The sequence below is a fragment of the Panthera onca genome, chromosome B4, assembly GCF_046562875.1.
Source record: "Panthera onca isolate mPanOnc1 chromosome B4, mPanOnc1 haplotype 2, whole genome shotgun sequence".
Lineage (NCBI taxonomy): Eukaryota > Metazoa > Chordata > Mammalia > Carnivora > Felidae > Panthera > Panthera onca.
The window spans coordinates 74,111,308-74,132,666 of NC_138345.1; the positions used below are offsets into that span (position 1 = coordinate 74,111,308).

A 21,359-nucleotide genomic window follows, 5' to 3' on the forward strand; every position below is an offset into this window, starting at 1 on the left:
GCTCCAGAATCACCAGTCAAGTCCCTCCACTGCTGGGTCTTTCATGACACACAGTCCTGCTTGCTTTGCCGCCATCAACACAGCACCAGTCGCTGTAAAGGCACAGTACTGATTCCATAAATCGACGGTGTCCTACCTCCCACGTTGGACTGGCTGGTTGCAGTCAGAGAGATCAACAAAAACTCAGAGTATCTTCTTAGATCTGCTACCCATAGCCCCGTGTCCCGGGACAGGGAGGGCCCAGAGGCACACAGACCAAGCCCACCCCAGCCCCCCACACCACCACCACCCCGCACTGCTACCCGTGGTCCCCTCCAGAGTGGAAGTTCAGTGTGGCACCAGGGAAGGGCTGTGTACACACACAAGCTGTGTTTCTGCTGATGGCAGGGTGTGTGTGTATGTCTTGCCTTTCTGTTATTAGATATGGATATTCTAAGAGAAATATAGATGAACATTTATTGGATAAAATTACCCAGAGGTCTTTTTTACTTAATTTCAAATGCTATTGTAAGCATCAGCCAATGAAGGATTATTTCCAGATACTCGAGGTGCTCCAACTTTAGGAGCAGCTGTTTTCAGAAGAAAGATGTAGAATTCGGCTCCTCATGAACAGGTTAGAATCAGCAGTGCACATGGCCTGCTATATAAAACAAATGATCCATCTCGTTAGAAAGGCTGCTCTTAGGGCTAATGTAGACGGAGGCTTTCCATCCTCACTTGAGAGGGAAATAATTGAATTTTCAAACCTATATATAATTCAAAACAATCATGTTAAAAAGAATTGCTAATCAAGTCCTATTGTTGCCCCAAATTATTTGACAAAACATAATCAAAGTGATTTTGAAATAACCTGTACCATGTACAGCTTCACTCTTCTCCCTTTCAAGTAACTATTCTGGAAAAAGTTGTGAATAGTGTGATTCTCCAGTGAATTAGAAATTTTGCTTTATTTTTTAATTTTCTTTTTAACATTTATTTTGGAGAGACAGAGTGTGAGCAAGGGAGGGGCAGAGAGAGGGAGATACGGAATCCAAAGCAGGCTCCAGGCTCTGAGCTGTCAGCACAGAGCCCAATGCGGGTCTCTAACTCACGAACCATGAGATCATGACCTGAGCCGAAGTCAGATGCTTCACCAACAGCCACCCGGGTGCCCCAAAATTTTGCTTTATTTTTTAATGTGACCTGCTTCATAACTCACTTCAGAAAAAACTGAATCTCTCACACCTTTTTCAAAAGCAGACGCTCCTGAAAGTCTACTTTCCATGCCATTTCGGATTTTTAAAAGCATGAAAACAAGATTTAACTACCTCTGTAAAAACGAGCCGTCACAAAATACCTGCCATCCACGCCACATCAAGTCGCAGCCCCAGAAGAAAGGAGACGTAGCACCGTACTGTTAACGGCCAGTTTTTTGGACTCCCTAGCTACACTGAGAGTCACCTGAGGGTAGAAGCTGTGTCTGGTTTTCCCCAGTGCTTAGTCCCCTACATTCCTGTGTCACCCTCTGTGGTCTCCATTTCTGCGAATGAAACCACCACTCTCTGGGGGGAAAACTGGGCATGGTCCTCAATGCTTCCTTCTGCTTCTCAACCTCTCACCCCAATACTCGTTCCACAACAGGATCAGAAAGCTGCACAGATAGGAAGCATTCACAGTACGTCCAGGGGTGCCATTCCCTAGGCAGTCGGTGCGAACGGGCACTCGCTGGAGTGACGCGCTGAATGTGGAGGCCTGGATCCAGAGCCAGGTCTCATCTATTCTACTTCCTAAATATTTCTCCATTCTTACCACTTCTCTCTCCTTATGGCTAGTACTCACCATAATCTCTTACCTTAATCACCCAAAAAGTCTGCCAACAAGTTGCCCTGACTCCAGAGTTCCCATGCAACTGTGCTTCCCACAGCAGCCAAAGGAAACTTTGTAAGATACAAACCTGACGGCCTCTCCTCTACATGAATCCTCCCTAGTTTCCCAGTTCGCTCACGGGGAAGTCCACGTCTCTTATGATCTTGGCCCGGCTTTCTTCTCCCGCTTCATTTCTTACCGCTGTCTAGCTCCCACTCCATGCTCCAAATTAAAGTTTGTCAAACAGGGCTTGTATTTTGCATCTGTTCCTGTTTCCCATGACCCCCTCGTATTACCTGTCATAACAGCTGTCATACTGTTTATTTTATCCCCCACACCCTTTTAAGCTTTGTGAAGGCAAAATCCATTTTTAGTTTGTTCATTTTGTATTTCCAGTGCCTACTAGCACCTGGCATTAGATGTGTACTCAAAAAATACTTGTTGAATGAATGAATGAATGAATGAATGAATCAAACAATAGTTTAATTAACATTAAATGTTTTAATGTTAAACAGAATTCTGACAAATATCAAACATTAAGAAATTATAAAAAGGTAAACTGAGCTTTGGTACTGTGTTCAGAAATGCTTTCCCTTGACACAAATAATAGATTTGTAGGTTGGGAGTAAAATCTTTCTCAAACGCATTAACATAAACTACTGAAATGGTAGGGACTTGGGTACATTGTACCCATTTGTTGAAATTAATGCAAATAAAAAGACTGGGAGAAAGTCAATAAATGGCAGGCATGGTTTTCTGTCAATAATGCAAGATTATGATTTAAATGTTGCTATCGAGTAAGGAGATATTATTAACAGTGAAGAACTAGATTTTTAGAAAGAAATCACTTGGGAAGTTCTGCTTTTGTGTTTTTATGTCAATTAGTGATATTACTATTATTAACAAAAATAACTAAGCACTATATGACAGGCACTGTATTAAATGCTTGTATGTATCAGCACATTTATCTTTCCAAGAATCTTTGAAGGAGGCACTTACTATTTTTCTAATTTTATGTAAGGAGAAACTGAGGCTTAGGAAGGTTGAGCAATGTGTCTGAAGTCACAAGCAATTTAAGTGCAAATGGGATGTACACTCGGAATACAAAATGACTCTCTTTACCACTGTGCTATTTTGCAGTAAGGCAACAATAAGACATTCCCTAAAGACTATATTCCAACAACTTTCAGAAAATGAGGGTAACTATAATAATAACAACAACAGTAACTTAAAGTGTTTGCTATATATCTGGACTCTGTTCCAAACACAAATGTGTCCATTCCTTTAATCCTCACGGTCGCCCAATGAGGTAGAAACTACTAGTATGTCCATTCCACAGCTCAGGAAACCAAAGCAAAGCAAAGTGATTGGTCCAAGGCCCTAAAGCCAGAAGAATGAAGCCAGAATACAAATATGAGAAGTCTGACTCCAAACCTTTGTCTTAACCACTACATGAAATCTTCTCTGGGGGAAAACAGGCTATCATTAAAACTAATACAAATTCTAAAGTAAATTTTGGGATCCATACTTCAGTCAGTCCACAGTCTGTACGGAAGTAATGCAAAATAAATATTCCAGGTTGGACTAGTTCAAATAGCTGTAGGTTACGAATAGAAGACACTATATTCTGAACCTATTCTGCTATTTTTTAGCTCTGAAATCATGGAACCATTTACCCTGTAAATCTCCGTTTGTGTTAAAAATGGCAATTGCCTATCGATAGATGAATGGATAGAGAAGATGTGGTGTATATATAAAATAGAGTATTATTCAGCCATAAAAAAAGAATGAAATCTTGCCATTTGCAACAAAATGGATGGAGCTAGGGAGTATAATGCTAAGTGAAGTCGGTCAGAGAAAGGTAAGTACCATATAATCTTACTCATATGTGGAACTTAAACTAAATGAGCAAAGGAAAATGAGAGAGACAAACCAAGAAACAGACTCTTAACTATAGATAACAAATTGATGATTACCAGAGGAAAAGTGGATGGAGGGATGGGTGAAATAGGGAATGGGGATTAAGGATGACACTTGTGATGAGCACAGGGTGATGTATGGAAGTGGTGAATCACTGTTATATACCTGAAACTAATAGAACACTATACTATGTTATACAGTATGTTAAACAGTATGTTAACTACACTGGGATTAAAATTAAAAACCTAAAAAAAAAGGCAATCACACTACCTGCCCTAACTAGTTTGTAAGCCTTCCAAGGATCACTCAAGAAAATAAAGAACATTTTTGCCTTTGGAATGCACTTCTGTACATCAAAATCATTAAAGTCATTCAAAATTCAATACTTGTAGCTTATGTATAAGCTATACATAAAAGGCTCGATTTCATTGCCTTTCCATAGGCCAAAATAGAATACACTTAGCAATGCATAACACTAACGAGCTCTATCCTAAGTGTATTGTAAAATACAGAAGCTACACAAATTATGATCATTTTAATAATGCATACCATGAACTGGGAAATTATCTTTGTAAACACAGTATGATTATTACTCAAGCAATTTTAAGCATATGTACGATGTAACAAAATAACCAACAGTATAAAATAAAAGTCCTAAATTTGTCTTACTGATGCTGATAACAGCTACAGAATGGTGACCTAATATTTTAACAACCTGATGGCCTCTAAAATTAACTTAGTTTTAACATTTACAGTATGCCCAAAATTTGCTAGGGTGCTATTTTAAACATTTACTAAAGTTGATTCCTATGGTAAAAATGAATTAAATTGTGTAAATACCAATTGAGTGCTTTATTATGTGCAAAGGACTGTGCCAGGTAGTATGTAAAACAAGGATGAGTAGAACACCAGCCTTGCTTTCAGAAGCTTTACAGACACCACCACACTTACACACAAACACACACGCAGGCTACATGCTAATTACAACTTTAAACATTCTTAGTTTTTAAAATTCTTACTTACTTTAGATAATTGTCTGCCTTTAGAAGACATAAATGTGGATATCAGGAGGAAAAAAAACTGCAGCATGAAAACTGAAGGATGCTGTGACTCTTTGATTAACCTGTTCAAAGAGTCTAGTTAACAGTGTCCTTTCAACATAAATACTAAAATTATATACCCTGCAATTAAATAATTTATATTACTTAACTAGCATAATGATATTAAAACTATAGAAACTGTTTATCTACTTAACCTCTATACCAATATAACTTTATTCATATGCTAACGAAGCAACCTTGTCACATGGCTACAAAAACATGAAAATATAAAAATACTGTTATAATTATGGGGTACTGAAGAATGTAGATTTAAAATTTTAAATGACATAAAATATTGATCTTCATAAGTATACATTATATTTTTATTTCTGGAAAATGACTTATAAATAGTTCACTTGAGGACATTTCTCATTACTTAAGTCACAGTTCACTGTACAATTAACTTACGTCTACAGATACTCCTTTCCTGTATGATTTCATTTTCTTAAAAAGCAAAATACTTTATTTTCAGTAAAAAAAAATTTACATATGAAAGTCAAAGACAATAATTTCAGTAAACAATGGAAATCAGCCACCATATCTTTTCTTAAGTTCTTCAACAGACTTATCCTTCAATCCTGATTTGTCTATGTGATTGAACAACACACGTGCAACTGAAAAAAAGAGAAAAGAATCATTTTAATCTCCATTTTTTAAAAACTAAGTGAAACAAAAACTAAAGGCAATAACCTGATTTGCCAAGTAAAACTCTTCATATTTTAAAGCAATAATCATTAGGATTATTTATAAATTCTAATTCAGATATTTAAAAAGGTTATCTGAGAAAAAAACACAGGAAACTAATGACATTTCTTACCAGAATATTCTGTAAAAAAATTCCCCTACTTTCTCAATAACATTAAACTTGCAGATTAAACTTAACTGATTCTGTACTACCTTAAACACTTTTGCCTGTGTAACAAGTATACTTTTAGTTACTTAATATTTCAATTAACTGTTTTTTAAACTGAAACCATTTTATTTTAAAAGAAAATTCTGTATCACTACTGTAAATTAAAACTTCCTAATAACATCACAAAATCATGTTAGTGATACATTTTTATAATATCTAATAAAATATGTAACCCTTAAAAGTTAAAACAGGGCGATTGGGTGGCTCAGTCTGTTAAGCGTCTAACTCTTGATCTCAGCTCAGGCCATGATCTCATGGTTTGTGGGTTCTAGCCCCAAGTCAGGCTCTGTGCTGACACTATGGAGACTGCTTGGGATTCTCTTTCCCTCTCTCTCTCTCTCTCTGCCCCTCCCCTGCTTGTGTGCTCTCTCGCTCTCAAAATAAAAAAATAAACTTAAAAAAGTAAAACAGAATTTGCCTATAAATCATATAAAATCACCTTTCATACCACTGAATGGCCCACATTCAACACTTTGGAAAACTCCGTTATAGTTCATACATTTCTCAACATTAAAACCAGCTACTGGTTGTTAATGATACAACAGATAACAACAGCTAAATATTAATTAAATGCTTAGTTACATGCCAGGAGCCCTTCTAGGTGCTCCCCAGGTGCTCCCCTTGGCTGGCAATGGTGACCCAACCAAGACAGTACTGTTGGTAGGCCAGTCTAAGGAACCAACTCCCATTCTTTGAATACACTTGAACTTCCCACATGACAGTAGCAAGAAGCTCCTTTATTCAATGCATTTATACTGACAGGCTGTTATGCACTAAGCACGGTTCTACGCCCTGAGGCCTAGAGAACAAGGTACACAAAGATCCTGTTCTCAGGGAGCTTTCATTCTAACAGGGAGAGAAAAATAATAAACAAATACAGGAAATATTTTCAGCTAGTTACATACTATGAAGAAAAGTGAAGCAGGGTAAGAAGCCAGAGGTGATGAGGGAGGGCAGAGGAGCAGTTATTCTGAGTAGGTCTACTGAGAAAAGGTGCCTCTGAGGTGGCAACTCTCAGGTGAAAACTGAATGAAGTGAAGAAGTAGGCAAGGGGAAGACATTCTAGGCTGAGGCAACGGCCAAACGCAGAGCGCCAAAGGCCAAAATAAGTTTACTAACTTGATATATCTAAAGATATAAAGTCAGTATAGTGGAGCAGGAAAAAAAGTAGTACAAAAGATTAGAATAGTAATTAAGAGAAGCCAATATTTTTTAGGGAATTTCAGGGGCTATTTTTGACTTAAAACAGAAACGTCTTTTACTTTTTAAACTCTACCCAAAAAGTTCATGTAAAATTACATGTCCACTTCTCTAAGTACAATGTAAAATGTATTTTTCTTAGTGATTCAGACTCAATGTTGCTGCGAGAAACATAAACAAGAAAAGGAGCCCAAAGTACGTTTAGTCCAGGAGGTATATGAAAATGGTACACAGTTTTTGCTATTTTTAAAACTAAACAACCGGTACTCTTGTATTCTAATACCTTTCTCTTTTTCCTAAAACTTAAGTAAAGTCCCAAACTCTAAGTAATTGAAGTTCCCGCACAGTTCGATTTTAGTCAGGTTTCCCTAAGCTGACACCTCATGGTAAAGACCAAGATGTAGAAATAAATAAGGAATACAATTCTGCAGGCTCATCACCTGCCAATTTCCCCCCCATAATCCAGCTGCACTGTACTTAGTTTCTGAATTCAGTCTGCTCTCCCCTGCCTCAGAACTTCTGCATACGTCACTCCCTGGGTCAAAACTCTTCCCCACCCTCTTCATTAATCAACTCCTGTGCTTCTCTGAGGATTCAGCTGAAATCAAACACAAGAAAATTACTCTCATAGTATGAGTCCCACCTCCTTGCACTCATGCCCAGTTACCTGCTCCTGTGGCAGGTACCCTTTACGTGGTCCACGACAGCAGGCTCTCCACCGTTATGCTCTGATGCATTTTCAAGAAGAGTCCAGACTATAAAGCCAGACTGCCTAAGGTTGAATCCTGGGTCTGACTTCCTACCTAGGTGACCTTGGTCAAGTTCCTTACCTCTCTATGCCTCAGTTTCCACCTTTGTAAAAGGGAACTGATAATCACACCTACAACTCATAACGCTGTTGTCAGGATTAAAAGATTTTATTTCACTTAATTCAATTTAACTTGTGATTAAATTTAAATGTATGTGCCTTATACATAGTAAATATTCAATACATGTTCCCTACTGTTTGTTGAAAACATAAAGGAACATGTCAGAATAAAGAGATCTGGAAAAGCTTTCTTCACAGAACTTACTTTTTTTCTCAGGTTCTGACATAAACATCACTGCCATATCAAACCTTTTTAGTTCAGAAAGTCTCTGTAAGATTTCAAAGATGAGTGATGGCTCTTCTTTCCTGAAATAATCCAAATATAAAACAAATGATTAAAAGTAGCTCATTTAATTCTGTTTTTTTTCTAACACAGTATTTCTAATTATATAGAAATAAGACCTCCATTTATCTTTCTCCCTGGATATAGTCTATATTTTAAGTGCCCAAATGAAGAGATTTATCGTCAACTGAAGAAATTACAATATTCCTAAATGTGAAGCTTAGCACAGACTTTATTAACTTGCTATCACATCTGTCACTTCTACACCTTCCTTTCTTTAAAAAAAGTTTTTTTAAGGGGCGCCTGGGTGGCTCAGGCAGTTAAGCGTCCGACTTCGACTCAGGTCATGATCTCACGGTTTGTGAGTTCGAGCCCCACATCAGGCTCTGTGCTGACAGCTCAGAGCCTGGAGCATGCTTCAGATTCTGTCTCCTCTCTCTGCCCCTCCCGTGCTCATGCTCTGTCTCTGTCTCTCAATAATAAATAAACGTTAAAAAAAATTTTTTTTTAAATTTTTAAGTCCTTTTTCCTCCTACCTAGTCATTTCTCTTCTTATTGCTTGCACTTGTCATCTTTTTACAACTTCTGTAATGCTGAAATTTACTAGAAAGCTGATTTATTTATACAGAAGGTAGTAATAATGAAATCCAAGAGAATGACTTTCCCAAATCACTAGAAACAGCGTAACATTACAATACACAGGTATAAGGGAAAAAAATTCAACTTACTCAATGTAAAAATCATGCAGAATTTTAATGATTTGGTTGAATACATCTGGATCTAGATTCTTCTGAAACAACTTAGGATACATGGATGGTTCAATTTTCTTGGAAGAGATATAAAGAGTTAGAAAACTACATTATGGCAACATTCACATATCACAAATTATGTATATAACAATTGCTTAGGTGAATATGGTAAAGAATAACTATTATGCATTAGTCCTTACTGAGTAATAATGAGGTCACAGTGAAATGTAACTGTGATAGAACAAAAGAGGAACTGTAAGATAATCACTCTGCTCAAGGCAGAGAAAAATCTCATGAACAGAGAGATGGAGATGTACACCCCCTTAGGAGAGACAGGAAACTTGAGAGTGCTCTCAAGGAGCAATAAAAATAACCGGACAGTTTAAAAAATAGAATTACATGAGACAATGTATTTAGAAGTAATTGCGTTCTGGAAAATTGCAAGGGATTATTACTGTAATCACACTTGAGAAAGACAATGCTAAAATCCATTATTTGGTCAATTTCATAAGATTTGTTCTTTTTCTGGGAGCAAATAAGAGCTCATTTTCAGGAGAATGATTGCCTAAATATTGCAAGCAGTTGCTTGGGGCACATGGAAGGCACTCAATGTATTTTAACTTCTTAAAGAAGTTAAAGAAGAATGAAGAATTAAGTTTAGGTTATGGTTTTTCAAATTAGATTAAGTTATTTTAGACCACAGAATTTAACACAGAACCTATTTCCAAAGGCTTCCTGGTTGCAAGTATTTAAAATAGTCTGGCCAGGGTAATATACGCATTCAGCAAGTGCTCTACAACCCTCTTATACAAGAGCAAATACAGTACTCTTATTATATAGTGACAAAAGCAGCTCTGACCTTTCACTTAACTAGAACTGCTAGCTTCCTCTTTCTTACCTTCACATACCGATACAACATATCTGGGGAATTTTTAAGTTGTCTGAAATCAGATTCAAGCTGAAACGAGTTTGCAGGAACAGGAGGAAGAACAGTAGTGATAAACTGAGCAGGTGCTCTGTCTATCTGTATAGAAGTCTTCTCACTGAAAGACTGACATACATCCTGTTTCAGGTTGACTTGGGGTCTGAAATATTTCAGAGGCATCAAACAATTAGAAAAGAACCACAAATCGTCAAAGCTTATATAAGGAGACATCAACAGAGATTTTTTAATTTCTGACTTTACTAATATATTATTGTAACTATTTATATTCTGCACATAGCAAATTCTTTTAGCTGTCAATATCTGTATTTTTGGTAAGACAGATTATACTTTTGCAAATTTTCACATACTGGCTATATAACAACTATTCTCATCTATAGGGCTAATATAACCTGGTCACCTTTTAAAGCGCACCATTTCTATATACAACATTACTACATCACATACACTCACAACTCAGCCTTTCCGAAATCTGAATTAGCACGTGTCAAGAAAGATACTCCAAGACACTAAGTGCCTCCTCCTTTAAAAACAATATCTGCCTACTTAGTGTTTTCCTCAAATCACTTATCACTATCACTTTAAATAAAACCACTGAAATTCAACATTAAAAAAAAACTTTTAATAGGATTGCTGAGTGGCAATACAAGAATGGATGAATAAAGCTTCAACATCCCAAAATAAACCGAATTAATCTATATCTTTTATGTTCTTACCATTAAGCATACATATGACTATTTTAAAATTCCAAGCATAATTTAAGGAGCCCACAAATAATCTTATGTATTAATGACTAGAATAACGATGACTAAATTCTACACTTTTTATGAAGCTTCCTTTTAAAAAATTAAAGATTTTTAGGAGTGCCCGGGTGGCTGAGTCAGTTAAGTGTCCGACTTCAGCTCAGGTCATGATCTCACAGTTCGTGAATTCGAGCCTCACATCGGGCTCTGTGCTGACAGCTCAGAGCCTGGAACCTGCTTCATACTCTGTGTCTCCCTCTCTCTCTGCCCCTCCCGCACTTGTGCGCACTCTCAGTCTCTCTCTCTCAAAAATAAACATTAACAATTTTCATAAAAAAGAAACTAAAGATTTTTCTAAATTAAAAAGTGAAATACATACACTGAAGTTCTAGAACAAAAATGCACATAATCAATTTGCTCAAGATACTTTCTTATTTCTAACTCTCCCACTATGGTATAGGAATAGTGATCACACCTTAAACGAACCCTCTCTTACAGTTAAGTACATATGAAAAAGAAAAACTAGAATGTGAAGTTGGGCAGTTCAAAGAATTTTGGTGATGAGCACAAACCAGAAGTCTCATCAGTAATATCAACTTTCTAGTGAATTACAACCATTCCAGATGAGTATAAAATAAGAGTATTTCTTCTACTCACGGCCGGACTGAAGTATCACTAATTTCTTCTATTTTCAGTACTTTTGCTTTTGGAATATCACTTGTGGGCAAAAGGTCATCTTGGCTTGAATTTTTCTTACTTGTAGCGCCTGCACTTGCTATCCCATTTGCCAGAGTAATGTTATTAGCAGCAGTATCTGGCACATCAATAGTCTGTATCAAATTACCAGTTTCTTCAATAATAACCTTCTTGAGTGGTTTCTAAAACAATTAAAATCAATTCTTTAAATCAACGTATTAGGGTTTTCTATTTTAGGATCACAAATTAAAAGGTTGCAGTGTTCTTACAGCTGATATCGGCTATGTATTTTGAGAATGTACTTGGATTTTAATTTCCCAGACTAACAGTTGTAAGTAAATTCAATTTGATGGTTAGACACACAGGAGTCATACTCTGAGAATATAAAGACTAAAAAGATGCACAGTCCCTACCATATGGAAGTCTAAATGGGAGAAAGAAGAGATGCTCCTATACATAAGTACAAGACAATGGGATGCATGCTATAAAAGGTGAAGTACAAAATGCTAAGAGAACAAGGGAGGCTTCACAGAAAAAGGACACATGAACGGCAGTGTGGAAGGGCACTGCATGGTCAGTGGAAATATGAGAAGTCCAATGGGGCTGGTGCAAGGGGAGGAGTGGTGGTATGGACAAAGCCTGAAAGGCTCCTTATAGGCAGTTATAAAGGAATTATGCGCCATGTCAAGGAGTTTGGACTTCATCCTACAGGCAACAAAGCCAAGAAAAATGATAGCCAAACCTACAGTGGGCTAACTGAAGACACGCAGAAAAAGGTCAGACAGTTAATTAGTATTCTGTATGAAACAGACTAACATTAAAATCGAAGTAGATTTTCTAATATGTAGCAGCTGGATAAAACCAGCGAAGGATTAAAGATCTGCCAAAGATATTCACGAAGTTGGTAAGACTTGACCGTATGGTTTTTAATTTAATAAAATAAATAGGGTTCACTCTTTCAGTCACTGTGTCAAACATGTTCAATTTCTTCTTAAGTTTACATATAATACTCTGTTAGTAATAAAAAATTTTTCTTCAATATAATCTAAGTGTTCATTCCAACTGTATGGTTGAACTTTAAATCAAAACGTTGTAGATATAAAAACTTTTTGGGGGCGCCTGGGTGGCTCAGTCGGTTGGTTGAGCATCCAACTTTGGCTCAGGTCATGATCTCATGGTTTGTGAGTTCAAGCCCTGCGTCAGGCTCTGGGCTGACAGCTCAGAGCCTGGAGCCTGCTTTGGATTCGGTGTCTCCCTCTCTCTCTGCCCCTCCCCCGCTCATGCTCTGTCTCTCTGTCAAAAATAAACAAACATTAAAAAAAAAAACTTTTTTGACATATATACTGAACTCAATGACATACAAACTCAATGTTAAATGCAGACATTCTATTAACACAGCTAAGACTAACAGTTAACAACCAAATGTTACTGGATGAACATAACTTTTAAAAGCCATTAGCAAATTTGTTAACAGAATCACAGTAGCAGTTCTATTTAAAGTGCAATTACGTTAAGCTAAGGCCTTCGCTTTGCTGAGAAAAATCAACAGCAACAGTTTTCTATGAAGATATTAACCAAGAATGGGCATGTGTTAGTGCTGCAAAATAAACTGTCATTTCTGACAGGCAATAATCATTGAACTAAATCAATATAGTCCCATTTAAAGCCAAATCCTTTCACTGACAACAGATGTGTCAACATGATCCCAATTTTAAAATTTCCTAATCGGTGGTCTCTATTAAGTGTAGGCAGCTCCCACTGGGAGCTGCTGAGGGCTACTGATGGTTAGGGGGGCAGGGGGAATGACAGTATGCTGGTTAACAGGAGTCAAACACAAAAGATATCACTACAGAAAGATGTAAGAATATATGAAAGCTTCAATTAACCATTTTTTTAAAAGTAAATTTAGATGCATGACATTTTACTTAGCTCTATATGAATATGGCCATTTCAAGAAAAGGAAGAGAAAAATAATAAACAGAAAGGGAGAAAGAGATGGGAAGTACCAGGTAGAAAGGTGAAGTTTTGCTACAGGAAAACAGAGAAATGAAAATAAAGTATTTCAGCAGAGGCTATGAGATCAGGAAACGCTTCATTTACTACCACCCATTAGGGAGTCCCAGGTCCCAGATAATCTACATCACTGCTCTTCTACATTCTCTCCAGAGATTTGCCAGAAGTGCTCTCAGGCTGTCAGCCCTTGAAACAGAGACTTCCCTGGCCTAGGCTCTCACTTGACTAAAATCATCCTAGGACTCTCTCCACGTCCTGGGCTTTCCTCTCTTTCCTGACCACTTTTCCCGTGATCAGGTTCCTGAAAAGGAAATTAATATTCATTTCACCTAAAACTGCCTTAGCGTTAATCGGTATTATTTCCTTTGATCTAAACTAACCTGTGAGTTATTCTCAAGGAGAAAAAGTAAGGATCACACAGGGATTTGGTAACTGGCCCAAGACTTCAAAGTTTATGAAGGGGGACTAAAATCAACTCTTAAAAACATTACATCAAACTGCATCTTTGATTTTTTAAATAACACCCACTTTTTTACTATAGAGACCTATTATAAAAATAAACAGCAATTTTCCCTTCCCCGCTAGGATACTGATTTTGTTTGGGATCATTTACAGAATGGTTTACCTCAGATGTTACATTTCATAGAGGTGTTTTGTTTTGTTTTGAGGTCTTCCCACAAAAGATTTAAATACATGTTGCGTTTTCAAACTATTAACATAAACTGATTTTTAAAGTGAGGGAGAAGAGAACCTAACAAATATATAAAAGCTCCTCAGGGCACACTGGTCATGGTACATCACATACACAGATATTTGGTTTACTACATGTCAATGTTTTTATAATTATGGACAACGAAGTCTGACAAAAGCTTTTTAAACCTTGTGAATTAATTTTTGTGAAAACATCTTACAAAGATGTAAAAGTTTAAACCACTTTTAATTAAACATCTGATCACCTTTACTGAAAAGAACAGAATAGCAGCACATTAACATAATGTATGAAAATGCATACAATGTATAAAAGCTACTAGGTTTATGCCTGGCATATGAACAAGTACAGTCTCAGAATAAAGTCACAGTAAGAACACTAGGGGGCGCCTGGCTGTCTCAGTCAGTAGAGCATGCAACTCTTGATCTCAGGGTCCTGAGTTCAAGTCCCACATTGGGTGTGGAATTAAAAACAACACTGGAAAAGCATTAAACTAAGAAATTCTGTTACTAACCTGAAATATGAACTTGACAAACTTTCTTTGCCTTTCTTCCTTTGTAAAAAGAAGACAAAGTATCTGTTTTGACTTCCTTACAAAATTATTTCTCTCAAAATATCTGCCATGCATAACAGTTACTTCCAGGAGGCAGGGAGAGAATCACGAGCAGTGAGGGGCACACGGGGAGATTTTGGGGGCTGACACCTTTCAAGTTTTGACCTAGCTGATTTCATGGGTGTTCACTTTATAATTATTTTTTAAATCTTAATTTGTCTTGTGTACTCTTCTGTATATGTGAATGTTAGAAATTACCATAGAGTCATATCATATATAGATATATTTATACATATATATATTTGCCCTAAATGAATAACTTTAAAGATCCAGCACAGAACAAATTGCTAAATTCACACCAGCTATTCCTTCTAATATTGAAGGGGTAAAAACTGGCTTTGTTGGGCTTAATGAAAAATACTACAGTATACCAAAAACAATGTGCAATGGTATATTTTTAAGGACGATTTGCATATACTACAGTTTTGCCGTAGGTGATTTTTTTTTTTTTTTTAAGGTGTAGATATAGTACTGAGGGCTTTGCAATGTTAGGGTAATAAACCTGACTGAGGACATTTTAACGATCCTCAGGTTTCTCCGGACATACATGCGATGGGCTGTGTCATTTCCCCACACAGAGCTGGGAGCAGGTGTCTCTCAGAGAGAATGAGGCTGTTTACAGCAAGGTGGACATACCACTTGTGCAAATGTGCATTGTACAAAGACCATGTGCTGGATTCTTCGAGCCACGAGGCACACCTCTAACTTTATTTCCAACTGACTGAGCCCCAGGCTGTCCACAGTTGTTTGATGAGTTATGAAAACACCCGAACCAGGGCCCTGTGGTGTCTTCACTAAGTAAAAGGGACAGGTCTCCCCCTTATCCTTGGGGGTCACCTGAACATGTGAAAAACTCTCTGCTTCTGAGCAGGGACCTGAGAGTAGAGAGTTTAAGATGGTGAAGGAATAAATGGGGGTTTCTTTTAATTCTGCACAATCTATGCAAATCACAACAGGCCTCCAGTCCTCCTAGGGCCTTTATCAGATCCAGAAGCTGGTGCTGCTCCCGTGAGGAACAGCAGCTCTGTCTCTACCAAGGGTACAGAGGACAAGGGAGACGCTGCGGTCATTTTCAGTTGTGACTCTTCCGGGAAACCTTCATCTTTCTGGACAGCACCCTCTCCTGGCCTTACCTCTGTTTTGTGTGTTGTGTGGTGTGTCTGCTGCGTTACTTATTTTCAAAGTCCAAACTCTTAGCTCAGGAGCCTCCAGGCTTCTCGATTTTCAGCTTGTTGTCTTGGTTGTGCCTCCAGAAGCCAAAAGCACTTAAAGGCCGAGGACCTTAGGGCTTTTACCGTGCATTTCTGGGAATAACACGAGGAGGATGGCACCACACTCCATACTGAAGTCTCACGGCCTGGCTGACTCCCAAGAACTCCTCTATGTGGGATGGTTGTTGTTTCCTCCTCTCCTGTCTCCAGTGAGACAATTAACCTGTTCAGAATGTCTGCGGTAATCCTCACAACTGGAAAATGTGAAACCTCATCCCTCCAACTTTACACTGTGTGCTTTGTGCCATTTTGAATGGTCTTAGGTAAATTTCCTAACTCATCACTGCTCCTTCTCTGGTGGCAGATGCGCTACACGGAATCCCTCCAGTTGTACCCTGGGTAAAAATATGCTTAATTATCAGAAGTCACGTATTTGTGCTAGAAAACGTACACTGGAAATGGAAGTTATGAAGAAAGAAATCAGTTAAAACTGCAGGGCCAGTTCCCCACAAAGTCCTTCAGTTGCGTTCACATGAGCACATTCTGTTGTGTCCTGAGTCACTGTTAGAATGGATACCACCCCTCATGATACATCATGGGAGTTTTATACTAGAAGCTGAAACACATCTGTGTTGATCCTATCATTTAGAATTTTTCTTTTTCCATAGAATATAATCACTGTGTCTCACAGTGTACTTAAAAATCAGAATTAACAAAGTAACATAAACATAGCTGAGCTTAGTTGACATTTATAAGTAACATGCTCCTCTCAGAAAACATGTTCTCAGTTCCCCTGCAAGACTCCAGACATCCCTATCCAACCAGAGGTCTGAGGCCATTGACAGAACTCCCAGAGAAGACTTCTTTGTCTGGGAGGGACACAGAGGGAGGTCAGGGCTGACAGGCAGAACTTTTCCATGGGAGTGGCTATGATTCCACGTGCAGAGTATGGGCTTTTTATTCCCATTCGTTCTCTTCTCAATATACAAATAACAACCTTCTGTGGCCACGGAGAGGGAGGGATGCGAATGCCTGTCCGAAATGCTACTTTATTAGTCTGTAATTACTTGTGTTCGTCCTCTAGGATGCGACCCCTTGCTGTTCTACATTCGCAAACATGGGCAGTGACGGGTGGTGACAGTCGTTTAACCTCCTGGCATCTATTCCCCCAAGCTGTAGGTGACACCCAGTGGGAAGGGTAGCGTTTTCTGGCACTGATGCTGCTCTCTTGCAACCCGGTGGTAGGAAAGGTGGCAGGTGCTGACACCTGCTTTTTTGGGTTTCAGCTGCTGCTGGTATTGGTTCTTCTGTCATATCAACATAGCTTTCACTTCTGTTCTGCAGGTCAATATGGATGCAAGAGAACTTCCTCCCTTACCAGGACCATCCTGCACGTCCTACTCCATGCCCCCCCCCCTCATCACCATTCATGCGCTACAAGCCACCTCTACCTCCCACATCTTGGTGGCCCCGGGGAGTGCACCTACCACCTCCACCTGCAGAGGATGTGAACAGTAGGAGTTGACATGCAAAGCACATTCACCTTATTTCTGTTGTGGTTGAACTCAGGTGCTGATTTTAGATCAAACCCCACACAAGATGCAAAGCTCTTATAATAAAATCATAATCTCGAACAAGAATGGTACTAGCAATTAAAAATATTTAATTATTATAAAATGTAAAACGACTTCAAATATCTTTAATATCAGAAAACATATGGAAATATTTAAATTTATACCGCTAAATTAAGTCACTGAAAAAGTTATACCAGAATTCTAAATAGCTGAATTTTCTCCAGTTTTATTACGTCAATAATCCTAAGAAGTGTTTTTTAAAGATTCTAAAAATGGTCCTAAGAACTTTCAACATTTCTTTTCAGAGTTTATTAATTCAACAGTTTGTTTCCAACTCTTATTAATACAACACTGATACTTAAAATGGAAAAAACCGAAAGAAAAGTGCTTTTCACTTACAGTTGACCCAAGATGAGATGGATTATCAACAGGTTTTATCACATTTTGCCTTTGTGCAGAATCGAGAAAAACATCATCCCAGTGTCCTTTCTCAATTAAGTCCTTGAAAATAAATTTGTAAGCATGACTATCAAAATATCCTCAAGTTATTTATGTTAACAGATAATGTGTTTCTGTTTCAGAAAATAAGACCGTATTTTGGTGAAAAGAACACATTACCTTTTTAATTTTGGAAAGTTCAGTTACTGCTTGCTTATTCCCAGGTTCCAGAAGTAAAACAGTTTCAAAATCTAAAGTGAATTTTTAAGAACTACAATAAATTAGTGAAAATACTTTATGGAGTTCAAGACATGATACATTTAGTTAATAACCCATGTTTATCTCAAGAAGTTTTGCTCAGGATGCTAGAAACAGGGAGCAACAGTAAGAGCTAAGCATTTACTAAGTTCTATTCTAGTTACTTTATGTGAATTCTCTTGTAACCCTCATCACAACGCCACTTTACAGATGATACAAATAAGACCTAGAGGTCATCTAACTCACCAAAGCTCTCACACACACTACTAAAGAATGACAGGGTCACTCAGCAAATGTAAGATAGAATCTAAGAGACCATGTAATGGGATATTGTTCAGCCTTAAACCTTGAAGACATTATGCTAAGTGAAATAAGCCAGACACACTCCCTCTCTCTCTGACCCTCCCCCGTTCATGCTCTGTCTCTGTCTCAAAAATAAATAAACGTTAAAAAAATAAAAGAAATAAGCCAGACACAAAATGACAAATATTGCATGATTCGACTTATATAACGTATGTAGAATAGTCAAATTCATAGATAGAAAGTAGAATGGTGGTTACCAAGGGCTGGAAGTGGGGGGGGGGGGGGGGGGGGACAAGAAGTTCTTATTTAATGGGGAGATTTTCAGGATTAGATGATGAAAAAGTTCTAAAGATGTTTGGTAGTGATGCTTGCACAACAGTGTGAACGTACTTAATGCTACTGAACTGTACACTTAAAAAGGGTTAAGATGGTAAATTTTGTTCACGTTATGTATATTTTACTACCATTTTTTAAATGCATGAGCTACAGCTAAAGCCAGGCTTAGAAAGAAACTGTCATATTTAAATGCACATATGAGAAAAGGCGGCTGAAAATCCAAGTACTGATGTCAAAGTATTAGAAAACATGCAAATTAAACCTAAACAAAGCTGAAGAAAGAGCAGAAATAAAATGAAACAGAAAACACACACAATAAAACCAAGTTGGTTCTTTAAAGAAACTAACAGAATGAATACTTAAAATCTGACAGATCCTGGAAAAATAAAATAATTAGTACCAAGAATAAAAAGGCGCATCACTCCAGATTCCACATTATCCTCTAACCCTGAACAGCTGATCCCCTTCCCTTTTCTTTCTGCCTTTTCCTTTTCACTGATAATTCAAATTACTCATTAATTTCCACTGGCAGTTAGCCAGATTAGACTATATGCTATTAAAGTAAAAGATAATCCGGTCCACTACGGAAGCCATATTCCTCCAAATATGCCAACTATGAATGATCTAAACTGTGAAAGAAAATTTACTTCTCTAAGTTCTGTATTCTTGAACCCTGGAAAAGCTACATGAATCTCTGCTTCTGTAACTTGGCAGTCTCATCAGGACAAGTGAGTGACAGTTGTCATAAAACAGTCGTACCTTGTTTGGCATCATTTAACTTTCCCAAAAATGTTCTTGCCGTTCCTCTCCTGGCAAAAGCTTTAGAGTATGAGCCATCTAATAAAATAGCTTGTGTGCAGTCTTTTTCAGCTTCTTCATATCTGTTAAACACGACAAAATTACCAACTGGAAAATGCAGCTTATAGAAAAACTTCACATAAACTTGAGTTTCTAATGTAAAAAGCAGGCATATTATTTCAACTAAAAACTCCCAAATCTGTCTTTGAAGGAAGACCATTTCTTTTTTATTCTTCATTCTCACCAAAACTTGGGATCATCTGGTAAGGAGGGAAAAGGTACCAGATTAAAAGAAAGCCAGAAAAAAGTGTGCTGGAAGGATGCAATCGAATGATGGTACAGCACAAGCAGAGCAGACAAAAGAATCCCACTGCTGGCAGCCTACCTCCCCTCTAACTTTACGTGTAGTACACATAAGTACTACACTAACAGTTAGAACTGACACTAATTTTCAAATACACTTCATTAATATTTACCCACAATAGACACCACCTAAGGAAAACAAGACCATGGGACTTAGGACTCCTTATATGTGTGATGGCATAAATTCTACTCAACCATGCAACCAGCTATCAATTCAGTCAGACTGGGTAGTGCTCTATAAAAACAAAAAGCTAAGGAGACCTTAAAAAAAAACCAAAAACTTAAGACCCTCCTATATTTCAAAATGACATTAATGAATTACTGTAAATTTATTTGGCATGATAATGGTATTGTGGTTATGTACAAAAAATCCTTTAGGGATTAGATGTCATAATACCTATGATTTGCTTTACAATAATTCAGAGGGAAAAAAGCTAAATGTAACAAAAAAAGTACGGCTTGTTAAAACTAGATGATTTGGTACATGAAGTTTATTATATTACTTTCATGAAAGCTGCAAACATTTCATAATAAAAATATTCTAAAACAGGAGAATCTCCTGTGATTACATTCTCCCCAAGGCCTGCATGACTGCTATCCTACCCTTGAAACAAGACCTCCTAAGAACAAAATAAAATTTCTAATGAACTTAAACATCCCTTAATCCTTTAATTCACTTTTCAATGAAAGAAAGAGTATGTCTGTATATGTGCAAATATAGAGGCCCTATGCCTCTACCAATATATTTTCTACTTTGCTGATTAGGTCATTCTCCCATTCAAGACATGAGCACGGCCCCCACACTTTTCAGGGTACAGTACTTTAAAGAGCACAAAGCCAAGGGCTTGTCTGGCTCTCCAGCCTTATCTCTATCACTGGACCCTGCATAACAGTCATAATACGAACCACTTGCCCTTTCAGAAGTTACATGAACTTTTCCACTCTGAACTGGGACACTCAACCTATTTTTCACCTCTCAACCTATTATTCACTCTCACTGATCAAAATAATGTATCTCTAATTGTGTCTATTTTTTTTAATTTTTAGTATCTATTCAGTCTTGAGAGAGAGAGAGAGAGAGAGAGAGCGCGAGGGGAAGAGAGAGAGGGAGACACAGAATCCGAAGCAGGCTCCAGGCTCCGAGCTGTCAGCACAGAGCCCAACACAGGACTCGAACCCACAAACCACGAGATCATGACCTGAACCAAAGTCAGATGCTTAATCGACTGAGCCACCTAGGCACCCCATGTTTGTCTGTTAGTTTAAATGAGGATATATATAAACAAAATTTACTTATATGACAGGAGTTCCTAACCTGAGGTCCTTTGAGAGATGTGAAAAGCTGAATGGAAAAAATACTACATGCTTATTTTCAGTTACTTACTTTAAATGGGATTTAGCTTTTCTTTCCATTATAACTGCAGACAATAAACCACGGTAGCAAAAGCAGTAGGTGATTTTACACTAACAAGTATCACTGATA

At 37.7% G+C, this 21,359-nt stretch overlaps 1 protein-coding gene across 1 annotated transcript in view; it reads right to left on the minus strand.

The window, feature by feature from the left end:
* Window positions 1-2,326: 2,326 nt before the first annotated feature.
* RPAP3 (RNA polymerase II associated protein 3) overlaps window positions 2,327-21,359 on the minus strand; it is a 40,291-nt gene continuing 21,258 nt past the window's right edge. Inside the window, exons 10-17 of the mRNA XM_060657848.3 lie at window positions 19,475-19,596; window positions 17,999-18,069; window positions 17,780-17,881; window positions 11,222-11,442; window positions 9,777-9,963; window positions 8,858-8,955; window positions 8,052-8,152; window positions 2,327-5,479 (exon numbers count right to left, since the gene is read on the minus strand). Coding sequence (XP_060513831.3) covers window positions 5,394-5,479; window positions 8,052-8,152; window positions 8,858-8,955; window positions 9,777-9,963; window positions 11,222-11,442; window positions 17,780-17,881; window positions 17,999-18,069; window positions 19,475-19,596 — 988 coding nt within the window. The 3' untranslated portion in view covers window positions 2,327-5,393. The remainder of the gene's footprint in view (window positions 5,480-8,051; window positions 8,153-8,857; window positions 8,956-9,776; window positions 9,964-11,221; window positions 11,443-17,779; window positions 17,882-17,998; window positions 18,070-19,474; window positions 19,597-21,359) is intronic.